This window comes from Zalophus californianus, chromosome 10 (assembly GCF_009762305.2).
Source record: "Zalophus californianus isolate mZalCal1 chromosome 10, mZalCal1.pri.v2, whole genome shotgun sequence".
NCBI classification, from domain to species: Eukaryota; Metazoa; Chordata; class Mammalia; order Carnivora; family Otariidae; genus Zalophus; species Zalophus californianus.
Window position 1 is genome coordinate 32,321,903 of NC_045604.1, and position 26,776 is coordinate 32,348,678.

Here is a 26,776-nt window from a genome sequence, read left to right on the forward strand (position 1 = left end):
TTAACAGAGGCTGCTCTTACTGTGTTTGGTTATATAGAAATAGTATAATGCATTCAAATCTATATCTGCATGTATATCTATATCCATACACACCTATGTTAAATATATTAAAAATCTTCAAAGGAGGCAGATAAATTATTCAGTATAATATAATATTTTTCATCATTTTATGTCTGAGGATGCTAATGTTTTGGCATAGGCCATTGAACACAGGACCTTTAATGTTTTAGTTATTCAGTAAGTATTTTTTGCGTAAATAAGTATCTTCATTGGAATTCATATGATGTTTGAGAATTCTTAAAACAAAATAACTAATAAAAGAGCTAACAGTTGTCAGGAGGTTTTTATATGCCTGACATCCTCTAATCATTTATGTGGATTTCTCACATAATCCTCATATAAATCCCCGAATAAATCCTCAGTCCTACAACATAGATAACAATTTTTGCCCATTTTCTGGAAGAGGTTAATGGAGCACATAGCCAATACCTTGCAGAGCCAGAATTTGAATTTTAACGGTTGACTCCAGAGCATTGTGCACTTGGCCACTGTGACTTTCCATCTACTGTGTGTGTGCCTGTGTGCCTGTGTGCGTGTGTGTGCATGTGTGTGTGTGTGTGCACATGCATGCATGCATCTATTTTGTAATGATCTAATCTTAAGTCTTCCTTGTTCCAAAAATCAGGAATCATATTTCCTTTATCCTACGCAACATCTAGCTGTGGGGTGAAGTCATGGTAGCCTATCAGTTGACTGAGGTAAAACTTGTTTTTTTCTAAAAATTGAAGTATTTTCCTACTTACCTTCATTCTACTTATCTTGATTTAGATGATTGACATTCAGTTTTAAATACTTTAGTATCTGTAAATGCAGATAAGTTTTATAGGCAATGTTCTATTTTATTATGTATTTCCTTTGATCTAGAAAATGTTATTAGTTAAAATAAGGTGAATAAAGCAAAGAGATATTAGTCTGAAAGCAGTGAGAGGTTATATGGTTATTAGAAAACAAACTAGAAAACAAACTAAGTGGTTTTTTAGGATAGTTGTTATTCTGATCCTTGATTAAAAGTTAAAGTTAACCTAGGGATAAAAATTTGAAGGCAGTTTTTAGTAGACTTTTTGACAAAGTCAAAAAGAACCCTATTTGCATATATATGTATAATTTTCTTTCATGGCTTTTAAATGCTTCTTTTAAATTAATGAGGGAAAAATACCTTTTGTTGGCCAAGCAAACCACCTGTCTAATTGTGAATATACATATTTCTTATAACGTCACTCTGCCCTGCTTTGAATCTAGGCTTTGTCATTGGCAGTAGGTTAAACTAAAGTGACTGCAGACCACATAGGTCTCCTCATCCTTCTAAGACTGATACACAGAGAACCAAAATCCTTAAAATTTGTTTCAACAGCACAGTTCTTTTTATAGAAGAATATATTTGCTTCTTGGCAAGCAAATATAAATCTTCCAACAATAAAAATTCATTTTTAATTTTTGAAAGTGAAAAATAATTTGACCAGAGTTCACAGTCTAAATAGTTTTAGTGTCAGAAATCACAGACTTACAGTACTTTCCCTAATTTAAGGAGGAAAGACAAAAGAGAAGTTCATTTCTAATTGAAATAGTACATGAAAGCAAATACCAAGAGAAAAATTCCACAGTGGGCTCAGTTATCCTGACAGTTATTCCCTGGCTTTAAGGTTAAAATACATTCTCTTAATTAAAAAAAAAAAAAAACTTCTTTAAAAAAATGAGAAGATGTCTAAAGAGGCTAGATATATCTTTTACCATATTAATGTAATTCTACCTTTTAATAAAATGCCATCTGATTTAATCATCCTATCAAGATAGCTGTATTTCCCTTGACAATTTAAGGCATCTTGCAGTGCCCCTGTGAGTTTGCTGTGCCGCCCGAAACATCTCAGTGCACAGTGTGGGAATCTCAGTTCTGCACCGTGCAGTCTGCTTGTGACTAAGCAGCTTAGTGCATATTTCTTTGAATTCATAGTATTAATTAATTTTCACATATTTGGGGAGATAGTATTCAAAGTGAAGTAATCACCTTTTTAGGAATGGATGGCCTTTGTGAAAAATTAGATTAGAATTGACAAATGGCCCCCTTGTTGCTACAAAATGATTCTGAAAGTGTTACTGAAAGAATAAAATGATGGATTTTTGAAAACTGTTCTTATATAAATTGTGTTATATTTTTCCTGAGAACTTTCTGATTAAAATTATTGTGTGGAATCTTAAGAAAGAAAATACGGTATTTCAGCTTTTTATAAAATTACATGCATCATGGTTAGCAGAAAATGAATAGGTTTGAATTTTGACTTTTCCTTTAACTAGTCTAAGGCTAAGCTAAGCATAGATAACCATTTCCCTTGCCAGTGATTAGTTTAGGAGTAGCTGTGACCTTCTGGGCTAATTAAATATATTGGGAAAGTCAGCTGTGAGGTCGAGGGGGCACTTCTGGGAAAAGTTTCCTCGCTTGGTGAAAAGAAATGACAGAAAGAAATGCTTCTTTCACTGGACACTGCTGTGTCTTCGTGTGGTGTGCTGACCTCTGGCAGCTTATTTTGTGACCATGAGTATAGGTAGCTGAGGACAAATCCAACAAATAGGACAGCAAAGCAGAAACAAGGACAGAAGTTTCTGGAGTCCTCAAAGAGGATGTTGAATTAACCAATCCCTGAGCAAATCTTGTAACTTTTTGCAATGAGAGAGTAACTATTCCTGACCTATTAAGCACCCTTAACATTAGTCTTATTCCTTAATTATACAGTTAGTATATTCCTTGGTTAGTTACAGTTAGTCTTATTCCTTAAATATGGATGGTATTTGAACTGAGTCAAGACCCTTATGGGTCTATAGTGTAGGTGATGAATGTGTTTTGAAAAGCCCTCCCAAGTGATTCTTAACACCCTCTTATCTTCCAATTCTTACTGCCCTCCCATTGAGAACTTCCGGAGTGAGATAGTTATGGAATTGAATTAAGAGGACTCGATTATATATGGAAGTTAAAAAAAGGGAGGGGTCTAGACAGCTACCATGTTTTGGTTTGGGTAACTAGGTAGATGGTGCTGCTGTTCCAGGTGATAAGGACTACATGTAAAAGAATTACTTCAGTTTTGTATATTCTGAATTTGAGGTGTCTAGGGAACATTCAGAAATTGATACTAGAGAGTAGTTAGATATATAATCCTGGAGTCAGAAATATCTATAAGACTAAGAGATTGGTAGTTGTAGTTGAAACTATGGATGTGAACAAAATTGCCTAGGCAGATACACTTTATCAGCATGGAGGAGAGGAGTATATGGAACCTTAGAGAACATTAGTGTTTCAATATAGTGTAGGGGAAGAAGTAGTTTAAGAAGAGGAAAACAATTACTGGTGTCAATAATGATATGTCTCATTTCATTTTAGATTTTTCTCTGAGAAATTCTAAGACTTTGTGGTTATTGAACTTTCAATTAGGAGGTAAACTCTGCATATTTTAGTTTTTTCAAAAAGTAGATTCTTAAATGCTTTTTTCCTTCTTATTTGATCAATTTGTAATGCTGAACAGTAGCCTCATGGGATAAAGAGTTATTAATAAACCCCTCAAACACTAGCAGTTTGCTCTCTTCTCTCTTATGAGATCAATTTGACCATAATGCTTATTAATAGAGATCGGGGATATAGTGCCAAAAAGAAAAACCCAATGTATAAATTTTCATCAGTCCTTATTTCCAGTCATTTATATGATGGTAGATGTGTTGTTTTTAGGGTATATGCGCATGTGTGTGTGTGTGTGTGTGTGTGTGTGTGTGTTATGTATGCCCTTTGTATTTTGCTATTCATAATTGTATATTCTATTTCCTTTTGTTATTACTATTTTTAACATTTGACGTTTTAGTGTGTTCTTTTTGTATAAAAATAAAATATTTTAGAGAATTAAGATGACTTAGAAAATTCAAATAATTTTTCTTGGCTGAGGAAATTAGGTATTTCCTGAAAACAAAAGCCTGAAGAAAACAGAAACATGACTTTTGAGGAGTTTTATCTTAAAGCTTTCACATAATCTATGGATCCCCATCTAGTGTGCATATGTGTGTGATATCAAAAACACTTTATGATGGAAGCATCAGACTTTATGAACTCTTCAAATACATATAAAAGTACAATTTTCAATTAACATTATTGCTAAAAGAATAAAGAAACTTTTTTGCATGTATCTTATTCCTCCCTTCAACCTCTCTCTCTGTCTCTTTTCTTTTTTAACTTCAGTTTGAATAGCACCTGTAATTAAGGAAGAAAACCTGAGCCCTGGGAGCTAGGTAGGACTTTCAGCTATTGATCTGTGTAAACCCAGCGTCTACTGTCAGGGGAGAAGCAGTCAACTGCTGAGCTGCTTTGTCGCTGACATAAGCTGAGAGAGGATTTTTTTGTCTATACTGTTTATACACTACTCTATAGACCTGCTGGCTGGTTGAATTTTAAAGAGTGCGGAGGTTTAAAGACTTGTCCCCTGAGGGATGCTTCTGCCAGTTGGGAAGCGAGCTGAGGCTGTTTTGCAGAAGTGTGTGCATGTGTGTTGCTTGTGGAGAGGGGGAGGGGGAGGGTGTGAAAGATTGAGCAACTAAGTGGGAAACATTCTTCTTAATTTGAGTCTTAAAACTGATGTGAAATATATTACTAATTTTGGTACATTTAGAAGTAGACAATGAGTTTTGAATATGGATCTGTTGTTACAAAAATTATATGAACAACTTTGCAAGGGAGGGATATTAAAATAGTGTTGATATGTATACTAAATATGGTAAATGGCTTCAGTTTTTGTAGCACAAGATAAGGATTAGCAATGGATAAATGAACTTACTTGTAATGAACTGTTTTCAGTTTCAGTAATTTAAATTATTTCAAGTTTAGTGGCTCTTTTAATTACATTTAACAGAATTTTTTCAATAGTAAAACAGCTTTTTCTAAATATGGGGTCTGTGCTCATATTTTTAAAGGTATGTGTTCATAAGCAAAGCAGGGTACCTTGCCCTAAAGATAGAAGGACTGCTTTTTTTACATGCTGCTTTTCTTTCTGCTTCAGTGTCTTAAGGCTTTCTTGAAGCTTCCTTAGGTATTGGCATTGGAATTTTATAATGTTTTATTATTAATTAATACCTTATTGCAGTCTGCATTTTAAAAGAACGTGATAAATTCTACTTTAAAACACTCAATACTAGGTTTCTGTAGAGGAGTTAAATATGCAGGTGTTAATAATTTCTCTGGATGTAAATTTTATTGGTAAAGAGGTAGTATTTTTGGTGGGGGTGACTACTGCATTAAGATATTTGCTCTTTTTTTTTATAGGAAACATTCTCATAAATCTCTGCTTTGTCTTATAAAATCACCTGACTTTGAACTTATATGATGTTATTTTCAATTCTAAAGCTTAACTTTAGAATGAGAGTTAATTTTAAGTTGTTTTTCCTATATAAAAAAATAAATCTTTTTCTGTTTTTTTGCCAGGTGTCTGACAGTTACTCATATTTTATTATGATTATAACGTGTATGATTTCTAAAGGCTTTTAAAATTATTTTATAATGACTATATAAAATCACTGCAGGTTATTTTCTATGCTTAATTAAAACACTGATTTTCATATTAGGCAATCCGTAAACAAAAGTGCACAGAATAGAAGCTATGTTGTTTTAAATTTAAAGGCTTATTTTTTAGATACACATTTTTTTAAAGACTGTTATTTGAGATAAACTTAGTGTTACTGTTGTTGAATTTACCAAGAGTTGAAACATATAAATGTGTTTCTTTAGCTATAGAAAGTCTTTTTTTTTTTTTAACCATTTTACTATGGGACATGTAGATTTGTTATACCTCTCAGTAATTCATGCCGCTGCCAACTTCATTCCCTTTTCTCTGCCTGCATTTTAATTGAAACAACATTTATGTTTTTGAGCCAGGATCTGTCAGAAGTCCCTGTGGCTAGTCTGTGGTACAAGTAGCAGCAGACGTAGCTTACCCATATGGTGCGGTGCTTCTTGTAAAATCCATATGGCCTTGTTGAAGGGAATCCCAGCGGGGATGTGAAGGGTGTTAATACCCTTCAGGCCAGGCCTTTCCCTCCTGGGGCTTCCGTGGCATTGTCAGTGCAATCTGCCAAAGCACCAACTTAATTCCTTTTTAATAATCAATTATTTTAGTCTAGGAACCTGTGCTATTTTTCTTAAGGAAAAAAAAAAAAAAACCTTTTCCCCCCTAGAAAAGGTCTCAAGAAAAAGTTTTAACTGCATCTTTTAAAATATTCTAAAGCTTTTTTTTTTTAATTTGCATTTGCAGGAAGTACTACAGAGTGTGCCCAAGTTCTGTTTCCCCTTTGACATTGAAAGGTACAGTATAAACCATCATTCAAAGTAACTTCAGCTCATCCCAGTGAGCACTTTAAAATTGTTTCATGTGTTTTTTAATAAAAAGAAATGTATGTTCTCTTCACTGCTTCTAGCAACAACAAAAAAAGGACCAGAGGTTCAAAATTAAATAATATTTGAAAGGAAGAAGCCTTTTTACATTATTATATCTTTTGTTTTCTCCACTGTGGCCAGTTAGGAGAAGTCTTAAGGTTCCATTTCTTCCTTTTGTTCTTCAGGTACATATTGTAAGCACCTGCAGAAAAAAAAAATATTACTATGTCCTTAATCAGAGCCTTAGAATTGTGTCTTTTAAAATTAGATGTATATATCCTGGTTTCTATCTCACTTCACCCTAATTGAAAAGACCATCTGTGTGATATTGTAAAACTCATGGCTAGTTGTCTCCCAAGAATAGCTGTATAGAAATAGTGCAATATTATGGAAGGCTGCAGGGAAATCCTCCCAGCAGTTTTGAAAATCTCATTATGTTTGTATTTTACTGAACAAATAATGAATAGAGTATTACCTGTGTGTAGTTGGAATTTCACAGAATATATAGGCCTTTGAACATAAAAACTGATCATTTATTGTTTTTCATGTGATTTTCACACCCTATTATCAGTTTTTTTAAGAGTATGGTATGAGGGGTTTTAAAGGAAAATTTGTTTTTGGAAAATATTTTGCTAAAGTAAAGATTAGTAAAAATCTGAAATTTTACAATGTTAAAGATAATGCCTTCTGAATGAGGCTAATTGATACTAATAAGCATTGCTGATGAATGATACCCCTTGTTTTACCTCCTTCCTGGAGAATCAGTTGTGCTTGTTCAAGTTGCAATTTACACATTACTAGCAAAGATAAAATACAGGAGGAAAAGCTTTTGAAAGTACATTGTGAACATGGGCACTGGAGGTGTTTTTGAAGTTTGTAAAAATTTTTTCAGAACTGTCCACTTAAATGTGTATTTGTGAAATATTCAGCACTTGAAATGCAGTATTTCCTGACAATTGAAACAATTTGTAGTAACATTGGCACACTGGTAATAAAGCAACTTACTTCTTTCTACATAATTCCTGTGGCTATTTCAGAACCAAAATTTAGGTGTCATAGATATTTTATCTTGGGACCAGGAAGCAGATGTTCAGTTATGGTTGTCTGATGGCAGAATGATAACCAGTAACAAGAAGTGTATTTATATATTTTAAATGGTGATAAAGATTCAGTGTAATGGTTTATATTGCATGTTACACCGCAGTGTGACGCATGCTATAATAGCATGATACTTAGGTCAACAGCTAAAATTCTTTGTAGTAAGCTTTTCTGTGGGAATTGTGTCCTTTCTTTGTGCTTGGAAATTTGTTCTCAGTACATAGGTAGTTCTAGACGAGAATGCTAAAAAATGCCAATAGTAATTTTTATGGTGCTTTACTGGGTGAGAATGTCAACAGAAGAAACAATTAAACAGAGGTGGTGGTGGCTGCCATTGGATGCTAAAGCAGCCTTATTTGCTGTCTAAGCAGTCTTAAAATAATATGACAAGAGAGGCTGGAGTTGAGCAGAATCAGTCATCATGTTTTCCTTCTCAGTTCAACAGTCTCAGTAATGGTATTTTCAGATTTATGAAACATTTTAGAAGTACTTTTAGGCATGTGCAGACTTACAATGAAATACCTTATGATTCCCTACTATGGGGTTAGTATATACTTAATTGCTCGGCCTGTAAGTGTTACAACTTAATGTGATATTTGACTCATTATTTAGTTGTTTACACATTTCACACTCATTTTAGTTTTAGAACATAGTTCTAGATTTGAGAACCAACTGATTAAGAAGGTGAACCCAGTGGCTCATGTAAATACATTCTTGCTTTGTTTTTCTTTAAGAAAATTGTCACACAAAAACACATTAAAGTTTTATAATATTGCTGTATTATAGAGTATCTCAAAATCAAGTCGGACAGCATTTTACCTTTGTACTGACAGACATTGAAAGTAAACAGAGATTTGGATTCTGCAGACTCACATCAGGAGGCAAAATTTGCTTGTGCATCCTTAGGTGAGTATTTGTAGTAAAAAAAAGTGGATGCATTAATACATTAATTGTGCCTTTCTTTTGTACTTTGTTATGATTAGGATGCTTAAAAATATGCATATAATATTTTTTCTTATTTGTTTTCTCTAGATCCAAGTAAATTGAAAAATAACTTTATCTTCTGTATAGAGCATCAATTAGATTTCAAGATTTACCAGTAACAGTAAAACCTTTCTTGAAAGAATTGGCTCTTTTAAGATTAGTTTTTATGGGTTTATTTTTGAAAAATTAAATATTAAGATGTGAGTTTAAATAATATATATTTCACCTATTAAACAGGATGCAAAAAAAAATCAATTAAATTAATACATGCTCTTTTCTATCACTGACTCAGAACCTCGATTTTTGAAAGTGAATAACTGCTTTAAGGCAAAGGTTGTAAACTGGTGATTCTGGGCAAAAATGTTTAATAGAGATGTTTTATTTGGCCATATGGTGTTTTAGAAACTTTTGAAGATGTTTCTAACTTTATAAATTTTAGTGAAATTTTGCGTAAAATTCAAGCTTCTAATTCCTTTTGGTAAATGGGAATATTTGCTAATTCTGGTCGTGCACTTCCCAGTAGCAGCAATATGCTGGAACTCAGCAGTGGGTGTTTAGTTGTGTCATGAGTTTACTACTTTGCCACAAGTCCTACCTGTCCCACTTCCATCGCTTACATCATTTGCCTTGATTCAATAGGTAGTTAAGATTGTGTCTCCTTTTTGTAGACCTAGGATTTGAGGTGCTGGCTGTTTACAAGAAAGGATTCTGAAAGTTAGCTCCCCTTTATTATGTCTTGATGAATCAAAAATCCAGATGTATTCCATAAAAATAGGATTCTGTACTGTGATTATAATATGTATATTGGTCAAGGTAGATTCTGTGGAAATGCTTGTAGGAAAAGAAATAACATCTAATTTAATAATTAAAATGTTATAAAGAAAACTTTGGTATAAAATTGATGTTCGTTTGCTATTTAGCTACATTCATATCATTCTTTGAAGTTTAGGTTATAAATTTACCCAGAACATTTGTTAGAGTTGGAGAATTTTCTTCAATCTTTATTTAAAAGTAAATGCTTAACTGCTTTATAAGTGTAAGTAACAGAATGTGGATGTTCCTCCATTCTTTCTTTAAGCAACAACTCTTTCATTTGGATAATAATTGTATTTAAAACATATGTTTTATCTGGAAGAGTATTATGCTTCAAACTATAGGTTGATTCTTATAATTTGAATCCAGTTGATTGTGCAGTGAGAGTGGGGGTGACATGTGGAAAATGGGTAAGGAGGGCTCCTTTTATCATTGTGTTTAATGCTGAAGGTTCAAAAGCTACACTTTAAAGGGGGGGGTAGAACCTTATCTGCTCTGCCCAAGGCAGGTTTGTCCTAATAGAAAGACCAAAGCTATAGGTGCTTTCTAATTTTTCTCTATCAATTTTTAAATCTTTTCATTAAAAAAGTCAAGTTTACAGAAAAGCTTTAAGAATACTACAGTAAACTCTTGTGTATACATCACCGAGATTCACAACTGTTAACATGCTGCTGCTTCTCCTTCCTCTCTCTCCGAGTGCACACACACATACATGCAAATTCTTTGTCTTTCTTTTTCTCTTATTGTTTTTGCTGACCCAGTTGAGAATAAGTTATAGACATCAGTTTTCCTAATATTTGAACCTGCATTTTACAACTTTACCTCACTGCCTCCAAAATGAGTTCCTGATAGTCATAAAGAGGATGAAACTTTGTCTTTGTTTTGAACTTTTAAAATATTTTGAATACACTGAACCTATTAATAATTAGCAAATAGTGGGGCGCCTGGGTGGCTCAGTCTGTTAAGTGTCCAACTTTTGGTTTCGGCTCCGGTTGTGATCTTACAAGTTGTGAGATGGAGCCCTATACTGGGTTCTGCACTCAGCACGGAGTCTGCTTGAGATTCCCTCCCCCTCCCTCTCCCTCTGACCCTGCCATTCGTTCTCTCTCTCTCTCTCTCTCAAGTAAGTAATAAATAAATAAAATCTTAAAATTTAGCAAATAGTTACTAAATGTTCAGAATAGTTCTTATAAATGTGCCTATAGAATAAACCTTCTCAGAAATTTGTTTAAATTTAGGAAAGCCTACATCACCTAAAAGTATTTACACAAAAAATGAACTGTAGCTATTTGTTAAATTCCTGAAATACTGGTATAGTGTTCATATCTCCAAACCAGGGGTCATTAATTTGTAGGAAACAGATTCTAAAACAGTTACAGTAATCAAGTGATTGTTATCAAACTTGCGTATGTGGAAGAACACCAGAGTGTTGTAGTACTCTTTGAATTAGGAACAGTTTTACCTGCAGAAAATAAGGTTATGTTACATAAATGTAATAAAAAAGTAAAATCATGTATGCCAATGAAGAAAACCTTTCACAATATGCATTATTGGTTATTTTATCTTTTAAAAAAAGATTTCTGTTTGTTTATTTTTGTCATGTGACAGTTCTTTCTGCTAGATAAGAAATAAGTAACAAAGCTTTATGAAAAAAACAGAGGAGAATCTTAAATTGAGAAAGTTCTATTCTCCAACTTATTTTTTACTAGGAAATTTTTATTTATTTTTTCTTTTTCTTTATTATGTTAATCACCATACATTACATCATTAGTTTTTGATGTAGTGTTCCATGATTCATTGTTTGCGTATGACACCCAGTGCTCCATGCAGCACGTGCCCTCTTTAATACCCATCACCAGGCTAACCTATCCCCCCACCCCCCTCCCCGCTAGAACCCTCAGTTTGTTTATCAGAGTCCATAGTCTCTCATGGTTCATCTCCCCCTCCGATTTCCCCCCTTCATTTTTCCCTTCCTACTATCTTCTCTCTTTTTTTTAAACATATAATGTATTACTTGTTTCAGAGGTACAGGTCTGTGATTCAACAGTCTTACACAATTCACAGTGCTCACCATAGCACACACCCTCCCCAATGTCTATCACCCAGCCACCCCATCCCTCTCACCCCCCACCACTCCAGCAACCCTGTTTGTTTCCTGAGATTAAGAATTCCTCATATCAGTGAGATCGTATGATACATGTCTTTCTTTGAATTATTTCGCTTAGCATAATACCCTCCAGTTCCATCCACGTCGTTGTAAATGGCAAGATTTTACTAGGAAATTTTTAAAAGATTGCCATCTCATGATTTTAATGGCATAACATAATCTTTGTCCTTAGAGGCAGTGTACCACGTTGAGAATAGCCAATATTGTTTTAATAGTGAAAGAGAATTAAAATGTAATGGAATTCAGCAATTTTTTCAGAAAGCTGTTATAGATAGGAGAATACCTATTTTAAGCTGTAATTAACATATGTCTGTGAAAATAACTTTAACAAATCTCTTAAGTTCTGTCTTACGGGGAATAATGGTGTTTTGGGTCCTGGTTTGTCTATGAACTAGACCAGGTCTCCCCCACTTTAGATTTAACTTTATAACTGTTGAAAGAAAGGATAAAACTTTAAATGTACTGGAAAAAATATTGTTGATTTAAAAAAAATTACTGTAGGGGCGCCTGGGTGTCTCAGTCAGTTGAGCATCCAACTCTTGGTTTCAGCTCTGATCATAATCTCAGGGTTGTGAGATTGAGCCCTGTGTCAGGCTCCATACTAGGCATGGAGCCTGCTTGGGATTCTTTCTCTCTCTTTCCCTCTCCCTCTGCCCCTCCTCACCCCCTTCTAAAAAACTGAATAAATAAAAATAAAATGACTGTAGTCATAAGCGCCTTTATATCCCTACCATTGAATCTTGAGGCCAAAAAGATTGGCATCTTTGCCTGTATGATGATGAAAGAGTTAATAGCTATGATACATAATAAGTAGCTACAAGTTAATGACACAGAACTGAATAGAAGAATAAGGAAAACATCTGAGTAATATATTCATAGAGGAAATTTAAATAGTATATATACCTGTAAATGATGCTCAGCCTTACTAAAGGTGAAAGAAATGAACATACTAAGATTGAAAGAAATGAAATTAAAAAAAAATAAGCCTGTGGGGAAACAGACATGTCATGTCAACTGTGTAGGGACTATAAAATGACATAACCATTAGAAGAGAAATTTAGTAATATCTATCAGATTTATAAAATCTCATACTCCTTGACTCAGTTCTAGAATTTTAAATATCAGGAATATTCCCAGTTAGTGAGCAGTAAAGTGTAAACAAAGTTGTTTATTATAGCATGGTTTATAATAGCAAAATAATGGGATGTAAATGTCCTTCAGTAGGAATTTTTGGTACATTCCCTGGTCAGTTCCCCCTGCCCCTACCAGAATGTTCTCTGTTTTTTTCACTGATGGGTGATTTTCTCAGTGCCTACAATAGTGCCTGGCACATAATGAATTCTTAATAGATATTTGTTTAATAAATAAATTAATGAATGAATGACAAACAGAATGGAATATTATTTATCTGTTGGGGAAAATTATATACTAATACAGACTCTAACTCTGAGAGATGTTTATGAAAAATTGTGAAATGATGAGAAGTGTCAAAGTAATATTTATGGTATGTTCTTATATTGTAAAGAACAATTTATATATGTAAATGTATCTACTTTAAGAAGTAGCTGACATGAAAAATTTATATATTAATATATGAGTGTATATACTTATAAAAAAGACTAGAAAGATAGGTCTCCAGTTTTTTTTTTTACTTTATACACTTCAGCATTTATCCATTTTTTGCAATGTATGAGTCATTTTAATCATTTTCTCCCTGTCCTATAAAATTCTCAGATGTTAGAACTATAAATAGCATATTAAAACTGTGGGAATTTAACCAGATCATCTTTTGTCAGGTAAAACATGTTATCTGTTTTCAGGATAGAAGATTATTTTACTAGTGTGTTTTATTACAGGCACTTCAAAGGCACTCAGTTGATCATTGTGGTATAGCAGAATTAAGAATGGAAAGGGTCGTTTCATTCTGTGTCCTTGAAATTTGGAGTCATAGTGTGTGAAAGAATGACCTTTGGAAGAGAAAAAAATATTGCTTGTGAACTGACTTTCCTGTTACCATCTTGGAGCCTGAGATTAATGTTTCTCTGTAATTTCAACACAAAATGTTTAATATATTGGAAATGCTTTGTGAGATGGTAGGAGAAATGTTACTACATCCAGTTTATTTCCTATTACTTGTTTCTCTTTCAACACTGCTCCTTTCATTTCATTGTATCCTTAAGACGTAGTAGAAGAAAATTTGTTTAATTTCAATATAAAACTAAGACATAGAATTTAACTAGTAATCTTCTGAGGTGACTAGGGAAAGAAGGTAGAAGAATTATCTACTGAACTATTCACAGAATTGGTTAGGGCAGTCAGGTCTCTTCATTTGAAGGCTAGAGGTGTGTGTGTGGGGGGGCGGTCTCTTCATTTGAAGGCTAGAGGGGTGTGTGTGTGTGTGTGTGTGTGTGTGTGTGTGTGTGTGTGTGTGTGTGTGTGGTCTCTTCATTTGAAGGCTAGAGGTGTGTGTGTGTGTGTGTGGTCTCTTCATTTGAAGGCTAGAGGTGTGTGTGTGTGTGTGTGTGTGTGTGTGTGTGTGTGTGTTTTAATTACGGACTGTGCTGCTTGCGGGGGTTATATGAGAGAATCGCCTACGCTGGTATTCTGTGTATTAACTGGTGGCTGTCCAAAGCTTTGAAGTAATGTTTGTATTCAGTTTTGTGCGAGTATCCTGATCTTAGAATTCAGCCTTAATTCTAAGGCTCCTTGAGTTTAGCCTTTATTAGGGCTAAAATTTTAGAAAAATGACAAGATACTTGCATAAGCAAGACACAGAAATATATGTCTTTAACCATGTTTTTCTGATAACAAAAGTAATATGTTTTACTCAGGAAAATCTAGATGATCTAGAGAAGTTTAAAAAAGAAAATAAAGGACTTTAACACATAACTGTTGCTTAAATTTTGGTATTTTACTCTCATCATTTCTATAAGACTTGTTGAGACACATTTAAAAATCTCTCTATTGGATAGCAAACTAAATAATTAACTGTAGTCTTTAGTTACAATTTCTAAATGAATGAATGCATGTGAAGCAGTTTATAAATTGGAAAAACTGCTATGGCTTTCATAGAATCCCCTGTAAGTCCTGACTGTTTTTGAACATGCTCAATCTGATAGTTGGTCATTTCACTTTTCTAATGCCTTAAAAGTTGAGATTTAGCACAAAGATGATTTCCTTTCTGATTATGGTTTTTAAAATTAGTTACTTATATCTTTACCTGGAATATATTATGTCTTTTGAATATGAAAAATCTTAATACCTTGTCCATGAAGCTCTTATGCAAAATTAGTGCATTTATATTAAAACATACAATATTCTTAGGTATTCTATTGTGAGATAATACCGGATTGGTTATTTAGGGATCATTCTCATTAAATGATTTAAGATTCTTAGATAGAAATTAATATTTCTCCTGTTGTCTTTATAATATCCTGCTAAAGACTTTTTTTTCTACCGTGATTGAATGTATCTTAACAAAAAAAAAATCTTTTCATTTATATTACATTCTAGTATTTGTATTTTAATGAGCTAAGTTTAAAATGAAAAATATAAATGTCTCTTGAGTTTTGTTGATATTGAACAGTTTCAAATATTTCAGGTCCTTAAAGATAGTCATAATGAAAATGAGATACATTTAAGGATGGTTAAAATTTTTAATACAAGGTAAAATCAGGTACAAAAGTTGTTGTGTAATTTTGAATTTTCAGCCATGGTTGTATGCTTTAGCTTCTTCCATGACTTATCTCTCCTAGCTTAACAGGATTTCAAAAATATTCTGAGATATTACTAATTTAAATCTTGCCATTGTTTGTATTTAGAATTGCTTTCACAGGCTAACAAAAATGCAAGAAGTAACCTTTTTTCCTAATTTGATTAACATAATTTTAGAACTATAAGATTGTTGCGAAGGGTTCAAAATGAAATACCCTAATAAGGAAGACAGATTGATGTTTAGGGCCTTTGTAGTCCGGCCCCTGGTCCCCCCTCCCCACCCCCCCCCCACCCCCCCCCCCCCCGCTTTAACTCATACCAAACTTGAAGCTTTCACACTCTTCCTTTGGGCAAATCCCTTAGAAGCAGAATGTTTCAATTTTACACATTTTGTGTCAATTTTCCAGACAGAAAAACAGCCTCTAGACATTAGACGTTTTTCTACGGAAAGGCAGTTTCCTTAGTTTTATTTGATTACTATAAGTTAAGGTTCCTGCTGATCACTTAGACTGTTAGTGGTTACTTGACTATTTGACAAAAAACATTTCCTTTCCTTTATTTAACCTTTGACTTTTGAATGTAAAAGTTTTATCAGCTCTATAGTGGAAGCACAAGTGTGGGGGAAGTCTTCTTACTGCCGCAAAGTGGATTCATGACTTTATATGTACTCTGTTTTGCCTTATATCTTTACAAAAAATTAAGAAAATAGTCATAATTAAACCTTGAAGAATCTCTTGCCTTTTTAAAAAACAATTGGTCTTAATGTTTTACATTCATATATGTTTGCAAGACTATAAGAGTCACAGTTATTCTTTGTTAAAGAAATGACATGTTCAGTTTTATAAGATTCAAGTAAAATAAATTAAGTCATTATAGTATGTTGAGTACATTTTTTTTACCTTTCTAGTTGGTAGTAGACCAACTACTACCCTTCTAGTAGTTTGTGGTTGGTTGTAAGAAGACAAATTTTGACTGTCTTGGAGTCTATAAAATTTAACTGTGAAAAAAATTTTAATTTATTGACAATCAGTTTAAGGGCTTATATGTTAGTTAGAAATAGCTTTGAACATATATTGTTTGAAAATTATCTAAAAAGCCACAAAAATAAAAACATGAGAATAACATTTCTTACCCAGCGAGGTAAGCTTATATAATTCATAATGTTTTATAAATCTATAACATTTATAATATATGTTATTTTTGCCACACATTTTGTCTTTAAAGTTTACAATGGAATCTTGTTAAAATACTTGAATTACTGACTACTTGTATACTCCAAACCATTTTCTTTGTCATATAAAAGAATGAGCAGGACTTCCTGTTGAGTAGTTGCTCCATGTCAAAGATTGTGAATTCGATCACTTACAGGGACCAGGAAGGGATTCAAATGAGATATAAAGGTCTGACAATTAGAAGTTGGGATTAGTGTGGTGATCCAAGTAGCACATGCCATATCCAAAGACAGAAGCCATCACTCAGCTCCAGGTACTTGTTACAAAGTGAAAAATGTTTGACCAGTATTGCCAGTTCTTTTGATTTTTAAAGAGGAGCAAAAAATCCAGATTTTTAAGTGAATTATCTCAGATTTAGAAGTTGGCAACTTATTCAATTAAGCAAGGGGGTGTTGACTAAACAAAATATGCCCATGGGCTAGAGATAGTCTGCAAGTAGCCAGTTTGTACCCTCTACTAGATGCTATTGTTTATTAGCAACAGAAAATGTCCCAGCTTCCCTGACATTTCTAAGAGCACAACTAGGTTACAGAATAGCTCCACTTTGATATGTGCTGTTTTGTTAAGAAATGTGAATGATATGTAGTCTTCAGAAGGAGCTGTTATCACCAAGAATCAGTACATGTTCACAAAGTGCAGGTCGTGTGTAACTAAAGTCAGTTCTTTATGACACTGGTGTATCCGGAAGTGTTGTAGAAATTTGAATCTGTTCCACGTTCTCTCATAAACAAATTATATAGAGAGAAAAATATTGGCTAGACAATAGATAATGAAGTTATGAGTTCTCTTAGTGGTTAAAGTATCATACTTAGATTGTTGGTAAATAGACATTTTTTTGGGGGGGGGAGGGATCTTGTACGATATTCAGGCCATGTCCTTTTATCCACAGTGATGAATATAGAAGCAGTACTGAAATCTACAATTGGAAGGAATTACCAATACATTAGATGAAAGAATTAAACAGATCTTTATCTGCTGAAAAATTTGCCCATATGAACAAAATATAATTTAAAAGGCATAAAGATAATGCTCTGAACATTAGTTAGATAAACAAATTTTGGAAGATAGAATTTGCTTCAGTGGATAGAAATTATAAGTAGACTGATTTAAGATTAAACCAGAATATATTTTGTCATAGTTTATTTAGCTGCCTGAAAATGTCTGGTCATTGGACATGTTTATTCAAAGACTGGATGTTCTGTAGAACTGCATGCCTGCATTGGGTGATGGGCTATTTACAGTGGACCCCTGAGCAAATATTGCTCAGTCAGATTGACCAGAGTTCTAATCCCAGGCTTGCCGTTTGGCAGCTTTATGACCCTGGATAAGTTGTTTTACTTTAGTCAATTATACATTATGGCATTATTTTAATAATTAAATGAGATAATACATACAAAGTAGCTAGCATGTTTTCATACATATAGTTAGTGTTTAAGAAGTTTTATTCCCTATTCTTCCAATTATCTTAACGTGTAGAGTCTTATTCTTAGATTTTGCTCTGTACTCCCTAGACAGACATAGAATTGACTAGTGAGTCATACTGCCCAAATAGAAATAACAGAGCATCATGGAGCCTTAGAGATGACTATGAGAAATATGCCAAGTGTAAACTTTGTTGCCATAGTTTTTTAAAAAATAATGTTGGTCTGGGCACCTGGGTGGCTCAGTTGGTTAAGTGACTGCCTTCGGCTCGGGTCATGATCCTGGAGTCCCGGGATTGAGTGCCATATCAAGCTCCCTGCTCAGCAGGGAGTCTGCTTGTCCCTGTGACTCCCCCCTCTCATGTTCTCTCTATATCATTCTCTCTCTCTCAGTAAATAAATAAAAAATAATGTTAGTTTGATTTATAGATGAAATCATATTAGAGGTAGTTATAAAACATCGTAGTGTCTAACAGTGCTATAAACATAATAGAGTTGAGTGTTCAATTTGATGATTAAGAAAATGACTATGAGAACAAAATCTAGCATATCTTGAATCAAGAACAAACATAGCCTGGTGCCAGGATGAAATTCAGCCAGAGTTGGTATTCTTGAAGATTACAAAAAATAGCAGTAATTATATGACAAAACATTTTGCACAAATAAGAACTATTAAATTTTGAGAAGTGACCTAAATATTAATTATTTAATTCAATTTTTTTATTTTCAACCACAGTTAAATAATCTTACAGATAAATTGTATTTATATAAGTTAGCTTTTATGAAAAATTGTTTCAGTTAATCCTCATAATTTGAAAGAAAATTGAGAGGGGAAGATAACTAATGAAAACTAATAATGTAAAGATGAGAAAACCAGAACACGGAAAAGAGTATTTGTGCTGTTGGTGGGAATGCAAACTGGTACACCACTGTGGAGAATAGTATGGGGATTCCTCAACAAGTTAAAAATAGAACTACTCCACGATCCAGCAGTCACACTCCTGGGTATTTATCCAAAGAATACCAGAACACTGATTCAAAGGGATACACACACTTCTGTGTTTATAGCAGCATTATTTCTAATAGCCAGGATATGGAAGCAGCCCAAGTGTCCATCGACAGATGAATGGATAAAGATGTGGTATATATAATGGAATATTATTCAGCTATAAAAAAGTCTGAACTCTTGACATTTGCAATGACATGGATGGAGCTAGAGAGTATAATGCTAAGTGAAATAAGCCAAAGACAAATATCATATGATTTCACTCATATGTGGAATTTAAGACACAAAGCAAACAATAAAGGGAAAAAAATAAGAGAGAGAGAGGGAGAAAAAGACAAAGCAAGAAATAGACTCTTAATTACAGAGAAAAATCTGATGTTAACCAGAGGGGAGGGTGGTTGGGTGTTGGATTAAATTGTAAGGGGGATTAAGGCGTGTACTTGTGGTAAGTACCGGGTGATGTATGGAACTCTTGATTTACTGTATTGTACACCTGAAGCTAATATAACACTGTATGTTAACTAATTGGAATTAAAATAAAAACTTAAAAAAAGACAAAAAGAGTGTTAAGGCATTTTGTGTAGAAAAAGATCATCTCATTTAGTAATAACTTATGAGATAATCATGAGGTGTTTATTATAATTTTTATTTTTATAGTGGTCCAAGAAAGAAGAATTAAGGTTAAAAAGTCTTCACATTATTTGAGTAAGATGGAAATGACAATGTAAGGATTAACAGGTAGACATGCAACCATTTAAAATCAATAAATTTTGCTTTATCTAGAAATTCTTGAGAGCAAGACAGAAATAGACCAGCATGCTCCTTGAGTAGATTAGGTCTCATCTTATGTGAACATACAGATCTGAACTTCATGACATACTGAAATTTTCCTGAAATAACACTTTCTTCAGGCCATTAAAAGTTGAAATATGAATATGAAATGCTTGCAAATGAAAGAAATGGCACTCTGTCCAATGAACTGTAGTATGTCTTAGTAGAAGGACATTCTCCATGGAAATTATTTCATTGAGTTATAATGAGTGTAGAAAATAAGATATGGTAATTTGCATGGTATTGAGTTGAAAATTTAAAAATAGTATTAGTAATCTTTTTCTTTTTCTGTGAGAGGTATAGTAGAATAGCTGTCTAAACACTAGAGTTAAAAGAGTTGAATCATTTAAATATGAAAGTTGAGAATACCAGTACTAACTTCTGATTAGTTAGTATTAGGCTGTAGACTGGTTGCTCTTTAGGCCTTTGTACAATTTATTCTTAGATTTAATTGTTCTTCCATGAGATTAGATTTGTCTCCTATTATAGTGTTCCTCCTTTTGTTTCACTCTCATTTTGTCAAAGCCATCCTTTAGTAGTTTCCCCAAAATAGTACAAAAGTGGTAAAGTTTTGAGTCCTAGCATGCCTGAAAATGTTGTTAATCTAGCTCCACACTTGATTGGTATTTTCTCTGGGCAAAGGGATTTAACCTCTGCATTTTGAAGGCATAATCTGCTCACTTTCTGGGATTGCTGTTGAGAAGTTCAGTGGCATTTTGAACTTAATGCCTTTGTATTTTACCTGTTTTTTCTCTTTGGAAATTCTTAGGTGCTTTTCTGTCCCCTATACTGGAATTTCACTGTGATATTCATTTATTTTACAGTTCACCCAGTGGTACTCTCAATGTGGACACTCATATCTAAAGTTCTGGGAATTTTTCCAATAACTTTTAAAAAAGAAATTTTCATTCCTGTTTTCCCTCTTTTCTTTCTTTTTGGAACTACTGTTAGCTACATAATTGTTGAGATTGATGCCTGATATTTTAATATTTATTCTCCTATTGTCCATTGGTTTATCTCTTTATTCTAGTTGCTAGGAGATATTCTTGATTTAGTTTCTAACCTATCAATTTTAATTGTTTTCAACTTTTATATTTTGAATGTCTAAAAGTTCTTTCTTGTCTAAAATATTTTTCACCTTTTTTTTTCAGATTTCATTTTGTTTAGTAGTATCCTGTTCTTTATTCATCTCCTAAAAATATTAATGATAACTTTGTAGAGTTCTCATCTGTTGCTTGTACTGTCTGTGTTTATTTGGAGTTCCTTTTATGTTTGTATTCATGTATATATATTTCCTCAAATATCTGGTGGTTGGACTCTTCATTTATATTTAAGGTAGAGGCACTAAACTGAATTAGAAACTTTTTATTTGCAGTGATGGATTTCATTCCAAGAAAATAGGACCTCTGAGGGGTTTTTTTTTTTTTTTTTTTTTCTTTGAGAGATTCCCAGATCAGTGTTTCAGGATCCTTTGAGGGGGGGTGTGTGTGCAGATATACTTGCTACTGGTCATTTTCCCTTCTACTGGCACCTGGGTTTTGGTGTTCTGTCTTTTGCTAAGTCAGTTATCATCCTTTGTTTCCTTTTCATCTCTATGAAACCATTCACGTGTTGCTCTCTATTGCTTTTTTCTTCATTTCTCTTGTCCTTATTAATTTATATCCTTTTTATTCATTTACTGTCATTTTAGTGCCGTTTCCAAAGGGCATAGAGATAAATGCATGTCTTTGATATGCTAGATTTAACCAGAAGTTAGTAGATATTTTAAAATATCACAGGAATCTTTTATATCATTACTTAGTATTTATAATTATTATTTTAAAGAACTCTATAACAATTCTGCCGAATAAAGATACTGTGCTTTACCCAGCTGTTCTTCTGTTGTGACTTTAGGTTACTCTTGAATCAAAAAGCATCTTTCATAGCCATTAATAAATCAGACTTTATGTGAAAAAATGCAGATACGATGTTGTTTTTCTAAGCTCTATTCATTGATTTTTAAATTTTAAATCTGTTATATACATTTACTCTTGTCAAAATACAGTTATGTAGTAAGAGCATTACACTGTTTTCTCTTAGAAAGTAACCTGTTGTAGTAATTCTTAGAAAAAAAATGAGTATTTGTTCATACTTAACTACACTGGTGTTTTTGTGGTATGTGAAAAGCATACACATTAATAAACAAACCTTTGGATAGGGTGCCTGGGTGGCTCAGTTGGTTAAGCGACTGCCTTCGGCTCAGGTCATGATCCTGGAGTCCCGGGATCGAGTCCCACGTCGGGCTCCCTGCTCAGTGGGGAGTCTGCTTCTCCCTCTGACCCTCCCCCCTCTCATGCTCTCACTCTCTCTCAAATAAATAAATAAAATCTTAAAAAAAAAACCTTTGGATAGATTTTAAATATACTGATATCTTAATTTGTTAATAAAGAGTATGGATTTTTTGAGTATAATTGAATTTTAGACAGTATTTGCTTTCATAAAAATTAGTTATATTTGTATCTAGTAAAATGAATCAAAATGAATTTTCAGTTATATATATTTTTACAATTTTAAAAATAGGCTTTCTGTTATTTATATTGATGTTTACTTTGAAATTTATCATCCTACTTGAACATCAGTTTCAAAATAATTGAATAATTAGGCACATAATTCTATTGTATTATATACTCACTTCAGTAATCATTAATAAGAAGATTGTATCTTTATTTTGAAAGCTTTTTAAAATTAGTTTTTATTTTGTGTTATATTTTATTACAGTGGTTAGCTTTTTTCTGTGCATGCTTTTGGTACATTCATACCATGCATACCATGATACAGGATTAAATAATTTTCCTGCAGACAAAACAGAAGTGTGTAATGCATAACTTTTATAATAGAACTTTGGGTCATGATTATGTTGTGAAAACTAATAATAAATAATATGTAAAATTTTACTGTAACAGTAAGGAGAACATGGGTATAGTTCTTCTCTGCCATCCAGGATTAAGTTTGAAATAATACAGATTTAATGTTTGTCATCTCTTTTCTTGATTATAAATAATATATACATATACATTTTTAAAGGTTTTTGTTTTTTTTGTTGCTGTTCTTGTTTTTTGTTTTTTACAGTTACCTGCCATGGTTTGAAGTATATTACAAGCTTCTTAATACTCTGGCAGATTACTTGGCTAAGGAACTGGTAAGCTATATTTTTCCCCAATTTTTTCTAATGTTGTAAAATACACATTTACCATTTTAACTATCCTGAAGTGTACAGCTCTGTGTCATTAAGCACATTCACATTGTTCTGTGCCACCATCAGCATCATCATCTCTAGAACTTTTCTGTCTTCCCAAATTGAAACTCTGTGCCCCACTGAACAACTTTCTTTTCTCCTCCCCTGAGTCCCTGGCAATAATCATTGTATTTTTTGCCTGCATGAATTTGACTGTGTACCTCATGTAAGTAGAATCATATAATACTTGTTCTTCTGTGACTAGCTTATTTCCCTTAGCACATTTTCAGGGTTCATCCATGTTGTAGCAGGTGTTAGAATTTCTTTCTTTTTTAAGGCTGGATAAAATTTCATTATATGTGCACACCACATTTTATTGATCTGTTCATCTATAGATGAACAATTGGGCTGTTGGGGACAGTGCTGTTAGGAACATGGGTGTACAAATATCTGTTTGAGTCACTGTATTCAGTTCTTTTGAGTATATACCCAGAAGTGGAATTGCTGAATAATATGGTAATTCTATGTTTAACTTTTTGAAGGACTGCCATAATATTTTTCACATGGTGTCACCATTTTACTTTCCCAGCAGCAACACACAAGGTTCCAATTTCCCTACATCCTCCCTAACACCTGCTACTTTCTGTTTTGTTTTTGTTTTATTGAAGTATTATTTACATACAGTATATTAATTTCAGGTGTACAGCATAATAATTTGACATTTGTGTACATTGTGAAATATTATTACAGTAACTCTAGTTAGCATCTGTCATTACCAGCTACACAAAGTTACAGATTTTGTGTGTGTGTGAAATGGGAACTTTTAAGATTTACTTTCTTAGGGGCACCTGGGTGGCTCAGTTGGTTGAGCGACTGCCTTCGGCTCAGGTCATGATCCTGGAGTGCCTGGATCGAGTCCCGCATCGGGCTCCCTGCTCGGCAGGGAGTCTGCTTCTCCCTCAGACCCTCCCCCCATCTCGTGTGCTTTCTCTTTCATTCTCTCTCTCTCTCTCAAATAAATAAATAAAATCTTAAAAAAAAAGATTTATTTCTTAGTATCTTTCAAATTTGCAACAATATTATTGACTATAGTCACCATGCTGTACATTATATGCCCTGCACTTATTTATGTTGTAAGTGGAAGTTTGTACCTCTTGATCCCTTCACCCATTGCACCCATCCCCCAACTTTTTCCACTCGAACAAGCATCAATCTAATCTGTTCTCTGTATCTGTGAGTTTTATTTTGTTTTGTTTTATTTTGTCTGTTTGCTTTGTTTTTTAGATTCCACATGTAAGTCAAATCATATGGTGTTTGTCTTGCTCTGACTTATTTCACTTAGCATAAGTGCCCTCAGGGTCCAATTATGTTGTCACAAATGGAGAGATTTTGTTCATTTTTAATGGCTGAATAGTGTTCCTGTGTGTGTGTGTGTGTGTGTGTGTGTGTGTGTGTGTGTGTGTGTACACACTACCTCTTTATCCATTCATTCATTGATGGACACTTAGGTTGTTTCCATATCTTGGCTATTGTAAATCATGCCTCACTAGACATAGGGGTGCATGTATATTTTCAAATTAGTGTTCATTTGTTCTTCAGATAAATACCCAGAGATGGAGTTGCTGGATCACATAGCAGTTCTAGTTTTGATTTTTTGAGGAACCTCCAAACGGTTTTCCATAGTGGCTGCACCAGTTTACATTTTTAGCAGTAGTGCACAAGGGCGCACATCCTTTTCTCCACAGCCTTGCCTATACTTGTTATTTCTTGTCCTTTTTGCAGTAACCATTATGACAGGTGTAAGGTGATAACTCATTGTGCTTTTGATTTGCATTTCCCTAATGATTAGTGATGTTGAGCATCTTTTCACGTGGCTATTGGCGATCTGTATGTGTTCTTTGGAACGATGTCTATTCAAATCTTCAGCCCATTTTTAAATCATTGTTTATTTTTTTGTTATTGAGTTGTATGAGTTCTTTATGTATTTTGGATATTAAACCCTTATTGTATACATGATTTGCAAATATCTTCTATTCAGTGTTGATGGTTTCTTTTACTGTGCTTTTTAGTTTGATGTAGTCTCATTTTCTTACTTTCTTTTTTCTTTTCTTTTCTTTTTTTTTTTTTTGCTTTTGTTGCCATTGACTCTGAAGTCAGTTCCAAAAATTATCTCCAAGACTGATGTCAAGGAGCGTACTGCATATGTTTTCTTTTAGGAGTTTTATAGTTTCTGCTCTTATATTCATGTCTTTAACTGATTTTGAGTTAATTTTTGTGTGTGGTACAAGATAGTGGTCTAGTTTCATTCTTTTGCATATGACTGTCCAGTTTTCCCAACACCATTTATTAAAGAGAATGTCCTTTTTCCATATTCTTACCTCCTTTGTGATAAATTAATGACCATGTATGTGTGGGCCCTCTGTTCCTTCCCACTAATTTTTGCCTATTTTTTTGCCAGTAGCATACTGTTTTGATTACTATATCTTGGTAATATAGTTTGAAATCAGGAGCATGATGCCTTTAGCTTTGTTGTTCTTTCTCAAGATGTCTTTGCCTATATGGGATCTTTTGTGTTCCATACAAATTTTTGAATGATTTATTCTAATTCTGTGAAAAATGACATTAGAACATTGATGGGGATTATATTGAATCTGTAGATAAAATGGTTAAAGTGGATATTTTAATGTGGTCTTTTAATCCACAAAACCAGATTATCTTTCCACTTATAGTGTCTTCTTCAATTTCTTTGATCAGTGTCTTATGGTTTTTAATGTATAGGTCTTATACCTCCTTGGTTAAAATTTTTCCTAGGTATAATATATATTTATATAAATATATATTTATTCTTTTGATGCAATTATAAATGGGATTGTTTTCTTGATTTCTCTTTCTGATAGTTCACTGTTAGTGTAGAAACAACATATTTTTATATATCGATTTTGTATCCTGCAACTTTGCTAAATTTATTAGTTCTAACAGGTTTTTTTTTTTTTTTTTGGTGGCATCTTTACGGTTTTCTCTCTATATAGAAAATCATGCATCTACAAATAGTGACAGTTTTACTTCTTCCTTTCCAACTTGAATGTCTCTTATTTCTTTTTCCTGCCTACTTGGTCTGGCTAGGACTTTCAATACTATTTTGAATAAAAGTGGTGAGAGTGGGCATACTTGTTTTAGTCCTGATCTTAAAGGAAAAGCTTTCAGCTTTTTACTGTTGAGTATGATATTAGCTGTGGACTTGTCTTATATGGCCTTCATTATATTGAGGTACATTCTGTCTGTACCCACTTTGTTGAAAGTTTTTGTCATAAATGGATGTTGAATTTTGTTAAATGCTTTTTCTGCATCTATTGAGATGATCATATGATTTTTATCTTTCGTTTTGTCAATGTGGTATATCACATTGATTGATTTGCAGATGTTAGACCATCCTTGCATCCCTAGAATAAATCTCTCTTGATTATGGTGGATCATCCTCTTAATGTACTGTTAAATTTGATTTACTTATATTTTGTTGAGGATTTTTGCATCTCTTTATCAGGGATATTGGCGTGTAATTTTCTTTTTTGTGTTGTTTTTGCTTGGTGTTGGTATCAGGGTAATGTTGACCTCATAAAATGAGTTTGGGAGCATTCCCTCCTTTTCAGTTATTTGGGGAGTTCAAGGAGGATTGATATTAAATCTTCTTTGAATGTTTGGTAGAATTCACATGAGTAACCATCTGGTCTTGGACTTTTGTTTGTTGGAGTTTTTTGATTACTGATTCAGTCTTCTTACTAGTAAACAGTCTATTTAGATTTTCTATTTCTTCATGATTCGGTCTTAGAAGACTTTAAATTTAT

General features: G+C 33.3%; 1 protein-coding gene across 6 annotated transcripts in view; it reads left to right on the plus strand.

Moving 5' to 3' along the window:
• Positions 1-26,776, plus strand: part of DENND1B (DENN domain containing 1B) — a 271,874-nt gene that overhangs the window by 87,676 nt on the left and 157,422 nt on the right. For 4 of the 6 annotated variants that reach the window (XM_027611195.2, XM_027611198.2, XM_027611197.2 and 1 more), the window contains 3 exons: positions 6,333-6,382; positions 8,339-8,458; positions 22,829-22,898. The exons of the other annotated variants lie outside the window; for them this stretch is intronic. In XM_027611195.2, coding sequence (XP_027466996.1) covers positions 6,333-6,382; positions 8,339-8,458; positions 22,829-22,898 — 240 coding nt within the window. The remainder of the gene's footprint in view (positions 1-6,332; positions 6,383-8,338; positions 8,459-22,828; positions 22,899-26,776) is intronic. 6 annotated transcript variants of the gene reach the window in all.